This window comes from Helianthus annuus, chromosome 8, assembly GCF_002127325.2.
Source record: "Helianthus annuus cultivar XRQ/B chromosome 8, HanXRQr2.0-SUNRISE, whole genome shotgun sequence".
Taxonomy (NCBI): Eukaryota; Viridiplantae; Streptophyta; class Magnoliopsida; order Asterales; family Asteraceae; genus Helianthus; species Helianthus annuus.
In genome coordinates this window covers 98,941,390-98,947,534 of record NC_035440.2, presented here as the reverse complement: position 1 = coordinate 98,947,534, position 6,145 = coordinate 98,941,390, and the positions used below count along the sequence as shown (strand labels likewise).

The 6,145-nt window shown below is 36.7% G+C and overlaps 1 protein-coding gene across 1 annotated transcript; it reads right to left on the bottom strand.

The window, feature by feature from the left end:
- Window positions 1-4,603: 4,603 nt before the first annotated feature.
- Window positions 4,604-5,206, bottom strand: LOC110870401. Its single transcript, XM_022119585.1, has one exon. It carries the CDS (start codon window positions 5,204-5,206, stop codon window positions 4,604-4,606), a length of 603 nt encoding a protein of 200 aa, XP_021975277.1.
- Between the last annotated feature and the right edge of the window lie 939 nt (window positions 5,207-6,145).

Here is a 6,145-nt window from a genome sequence, read left to right as displayed (position 1 = left end):
TCCATTGAAAAAATAATATCTCGCATCATACTTTGCACATCGGGATCAAACTCGGTCATATATTCACGACTACTTGAGCATTCAAAAGAGTAGTTTAGGGAAGCCTCTTTACACCATCTATTCAAAATGTATTGTTTTGGAAATTCCCTAATGTCCAAACTTCTCAAAACATAGAATATATGTCTACAAACCAAACCAAACTGCTCAAAATGCCTGCATGAGAAACTGAATGTGCAATCAGACTTACGGTACATTACCTGAAAAATGCCAAAAACAATATCTCTATAATGCCATGCAGAGAATGTTTGTATAAAAAAGAATTTAAAAAAACACAATTGGATAAAAAAACAAATTAAATGTTATGATATAATATGATAAACGCCATATACTAGAAAACGCCATATAAAAAGCAAAAACGCCATTGTTTACCTCAAATAAGGATGTACAAGGCTGCTGGAAATCATTTATATAAAACATAACAAACCCATCAGGCTGATCTTCGTAACTTTGATTTATGCAATCCGCAATTCCGATTAGCTTAGCTTGAACGTCACAAAAAATATTTTTCATGTATATGTCAGCAGCTTGACCCTACAACACTTGGTAATTAATCTTCAACTGGGGGCGTTTGTATCGAGATTCATGATCATTTTTCCGGTGCATGTGACACTGTGTTTCTATTGCAGTTTCGTAATGAGCCATGAACTCAACCAGAGTAGCTTTTGAATTGCACACTTGACCAAAAAATGATCCTCACTCTCCGACCTCGATGTCGTTTGCATAAGGCCCGACAGCTCCTCCATTCTATAGTATGCAGGGATCTAATATTCCATGAGTGCAAAAATATCAAGGAGCCAGTCATTATTTGCTAAATTGAACTCTCCGATAACCACTTCCCATTTTGATTCAAACTCTTCGGGTGTAAGAATATCCATCCACACAACACCACAAATACATTCTTTGAAATTGGTGGAATTGCATAGCCTAACACCAACCTATGTATAACATGAAAACGCCATGAGAAAAAAACATATATATTACACACAGATAAACTTACATGAAAAACAGTAACAAGGTACATAACGTCATATATTTTAAAACAGCAAACATAAAAATAAGGAAATCAACATTCAAAGAAAGTTTATGTATCACATGCCACATGCATAACCGATGTCTCGTGTCAACAAATACAACAGAAATAGCTTTCTTCATTGTTGGATCTTGGTCAGTGACAACAACTTTTGGTTGAGAACCAACAGCTTTTAGAAAAACTCTCAACAACTAAATATATGTATCAGCAGTTTCTGACGCCAATAATGCAGCACCAAATGTAACATTGCAGTGGTGATTGTCTATACCAGTGAATGGTACAAATACGATAGCGTATCTGCATATGAAAACGCCATGAGAAATGAAACGATAAGAAAAACGCCATTGCATGTAAACTCAGAAAACACCAAGCATGTAACCAGTGAAAACGCCAAAAGAACAGAAAAGTTTGAATTATAAAAATATTACTTATTGAAACGATATGTGGCGTCAAACGAAATCACATCACCAAACACGTGGTAGTTACGTTTGGCTTGATCATCACACCAAAAAAGTCCCTTCAAATGATTGTCTTCGTCTGTGAAATAATCGTACGAGAAATTAGGCTGGGACTGTTTTTTTCATCCAAATGTCTCACAATCATCTCAGCGTCGTATTCCCCTATAAACAAGTTAATTTGTCTCTTGTAGTTCTTAAATTCAACTTTACTTGCACCAACGTCTTCAAAACCGCCAAAACAAGTCTTCATAACATTAAACGTCTTAACTGGATCCAAATTCAACTTAGACATGTTGTGTATAACAAGCTTCTGGAGCTGAGTGAGGTGTCATTCAGTTGAAAGAAAATGCTTATTAGGACGTTCAACGAGATCATGGTTGTGCTCCTCAACAAACTTATAGAATTTCCACGATATAACCTCAAAAATTACACATAACAGTGCACCACAATCAGTCCTCTTTGAAAAGTTAGACCGCACTAACCGTTCCTTTTGATTGGCGTCCAACATATCAACCTTCTTGTCCTTATATACCCCAGCTCTCGTACACATGTAATACTTAATATGTCTTACAACTTTGGCGTTTATCTTTTCAGTCCCTTTCCTGACTGAAAAACCACAAGCCTTGGCATTCGTAACATACATTGAATAACAATCATCGAGGCTTGTGAATATCATGTCCTTTTTTGGCTTTATTTCTTCACTAACGTCAGGAATGATAAATGGTAAACCAGTTTTGGGGTAAAACCTTTCATTCGAGGAAGCACCTATGTCTGAGAAAACACAGTGAGGAACAAAATTAAGAAAAATGCCAATTAAAACATAGAAAATATCTCCTGATTACATTATCGATGAAAACGCCATTAATTGAATAATAAACAAGACGTAATAAAACACATAATTTGAAAACGCCATAATACACACACCATAATGAAAAACGCCATGATACACACATCATAACTTGATTGATTAATAAATATGACGAATTAACAATACTAATACAATGTGATAATCAAAACGCCATGACATGAATAATTAAAAACAATTAACAACATGAATAATTAACACATATAACATGATAATGAAAACGCCATAGTTAACAAAACTGATGTTTACATAAATTAACGAATAGCAATAAGATGATGTTTACAAATACTACTAAATAATATTAAAAACTAATCATGTGTAAAACGCCAATGATCGTAAAAACATAAGAAAAATACTAGATCCGAAACAAGAATTAAAATTAATAATGAAAACTCCAATTATCAGTTCTTACTAATTGTTTAACTACTAATGAAAACGCGAATAGATTGGATACATGAACAACACCATTGAAAGCATACAACACATTATGAAATATTAGTTTGAAAAAAAAACAATCAAACAAGCATAAAAGAACAAAATGCCATATCTGTTGTAAATGTGTTGCATGATTTGCTGGAACAAAAATATAAAATGTCATCAAATATTACTTTGTCGAACAGAATCCACGTTAGATGCCATAGATCTGAGAAAGCATGGAAAGAAGGTAATAGCTAATACGAAATCTTTGGAGTTTTAATTTGAAACAGATTTATAACGCGAATAAGGGGGGAACGTACAAAAGGAGAATCATACCCCTGCATATCATTTAGCGCCCCCTGCCACGTGTTGGGCCAGGATCCGTTCTCACACTTTAGGCCGTTTTCTCCTGATCCCATACCTATATATATATACATATATATATATATATATATATATATATATATATATATATATATAAAGTTCTTTTTTGATAGAGTATTCACAAGATAACTAAGTCATATTTTTTCTTGATTTTTCAAAAGAATCAGATTTTTACTAAAATATAGGGTGTTAAAGTAAAAATGTTTACGAGTGATGGGTGGTTGTTGCAAAATTCTATTTTTTGCGGGTTTTAAAATGAAATGTTTAGGCTCAAAGGGTTAACTAGGGGATTTCTAGTTTTGGTGGGGAGAAAAAAAAAGGAAAATAAGGTTTAAATGGTAAGGGTTATAATCCTAATGCCTCAATCATTTACTTACTTGGATTAGTCAGTAAGGACCGAAAATGCATTGTCTTGGCAAGTTCTAGAATCGTAAGAACCATACGGGCTATCACACAAGAAATGAAAAGTGAGCATTTAATAAAGATATGGTATTGTATGCTCGGTAAAGGCTCAAAACTCATTATTTGTGGGAAAAGGGTTAAAAGTGTGAAAATGTATATACAATCAAATTTTAAAAAGATAGTCATGCCCTTTATAATTTTTTTCTTATATGGTTCTTTATATCATGGTGCTATTAGTTGTAAATTAGTAAAATTAAAATTTTAGAACTTGGTTTTCCTATTTAAACTTAGACAAGACAAAGAAAATAAAGAAAATTTTTGAAAAGATTTAAGGTGTATAGCAGTTCTAAGTTGAGTTTTGTGTAAGGCTTCTTTTAGGACACAAGATTTAAGTTCCCCCTCCCCCTACACTTAAATTACACATTGTCCTCAATCTGTCCAAAATGGGTTAAATTTTTCAAAACCTGAGCATGGGGGACGGGGGCGTGCTAGGGAGGCACGACCCAAATGTCAAAAGTGCCAGTAACGTGAAATTTTGAAAATCTTAAATAAGGCAGGCACGGGGGTGTGCCTAAGAGGCATGACCCCGTGTGATAGGTCGAGTAGCAAAATTGTTTTAGTAGTTAAGAGGTAAGGGGGCGTGCTTACCCTCACATGGCCCCGAGCTGAACTTACTGTAATGAAGATTTCGAGGCGGGGGACTTCTGTTTACATGCATGGGGCTCTGATCCAAGATCCTTTGGCTAGCTCAAATCCCTTTTGGGGTGTGCTTTATTCTAACAAAGAGAAAACCTAAAAACAATGGCATTAACTAAGAGTAAAACTAAATCTTAAACATGATTGTTCTTTAAAAAAAGAAGCCATACTTTTGAAAGTGGAACAAGTATGTTTAAGTAAACTATTTTTATTATTTTATAGTCCATGGAATGCCTCCATGGTGTGCCACTTTTATAAGCTTCTTTGGCAAGACCCAAGGTTAGTCAAATGTTACTCGAGCGGGATGACTCGCATCACAAGTTGCACCGGCTGAGAGCGTAGTCTAAGCTCGAGTCCATTGCCTTGATGTATCACGCATTGACCCACTTCAAATTTCACTTCCTTTTCGCCAACCCTCAATGTTTGCTTTCCATCACTTATATCCACCATGGCCCATGCGGTGGAAAGGAACGACCTTCCTAGTATGAGTGGGATCTCGGTGTCTTCCTCTATGTCATGGATTTCGAAGTCGGCCGGAAAAACAAATTCCACGACCTTAACCAAAAGATTCTCTATGACACCTTGAGGGTACTTTACCGACCTGTCCGCAAGTTGGATGCTCATCCATGTAGGGTGTGGCTTCCTTAGTCCGAGTCGTTTGAACATGGTGGTGGCTATTAGGTTAATGCTAGCTTCTAGGTCGGCAAGCGCATTGCTTATTGGCGATCCTCTGATGGAGCAAGGAATTGTGAAGCTTCCGGTATCAATCTTCTTTCGATGGAGTTTGTTAAGGAGTACCGCTGAGCATTCTTCACTTAGGTTAACTTTTTGAATTGATTCAATCTTCCTTTTGTGGGTGAGGAAGTTTCTCATGAATTTGGAGTATTTTGGCATTTGTGTGAGGACTTCAACAAAAGGAATATTGATATGAAGTTGTTTTAGGAGGTTTACGAACTTTGTGAATTTCTCGTCGGTCTTTTTTGCAAAGTAAACAGCCGGGGTAGGGTACCAGTGGTGGTTTGGTTGGTTCGGTGTTTTAGGGTTGAGTGTTTTCTTGGTTGTTGGTTAAGGGTGTGTTCTTGGGTTGGTTAGTTTGTGGAGTGTTCTGAGGTGAAGTGGTTTCATAATCGGGCCCTACTCTCCGGTTTCTTAAAGTGATAACGTTTACTTATGCTTTTGGGTTTGGTTTAGTGTTGCTAGGCAAGGCACGTTGTGGTCTTTTGGAGATATTTTGGGCGAGTTGGCTTACTTGTTTTTCAATGTTTTGTGTACTAGCCCGTTGGTTCCTAATTTCGGTTTCAGTTTGTATGAACCTTTCCGAGCACCGTTTGTCGGATTCGGAGAAAAGACGAGTGATGAGATCCTTAAGTCTTTCTCTTCCTCCTTGTTGGTATTGTGGGTAGCCTTGTTGCTCATTTAGGGGTTGTTGAAAGTTGGGTCGTTGGTTTTGATTTTGTTGGTTGCCACCTCCGGACTCCCTCCAACTAAAGTTGGGGTGATTTTACCACTTGGGGTTGTAGGTGTTGCTTGTAGCTCCTGGTGGCCGTGGACGGTTATTGAGGTAGTTCACAATTTTTGTTTGGTTTTCCTCATCTTTCATGAAACTCCAGTTTTCATGTGGTCAGCCACACCCTTCACAAGCCATAACCGAAGCCTTTTTTTGTTAATTCAGGTTTCTTTATATTATTGTAGTTAAAGTTTCGATTTGGGCTTGCAAAGAAGTGGTTTCATCCACTTTGTGGGCCTTGGAGTTATGGCTTTTGGGTCCCTAGGGATATGCCATTGAAAACTATATTGAGCAATTTCTTCAATTTGGTTGTAGATTTTGACGGG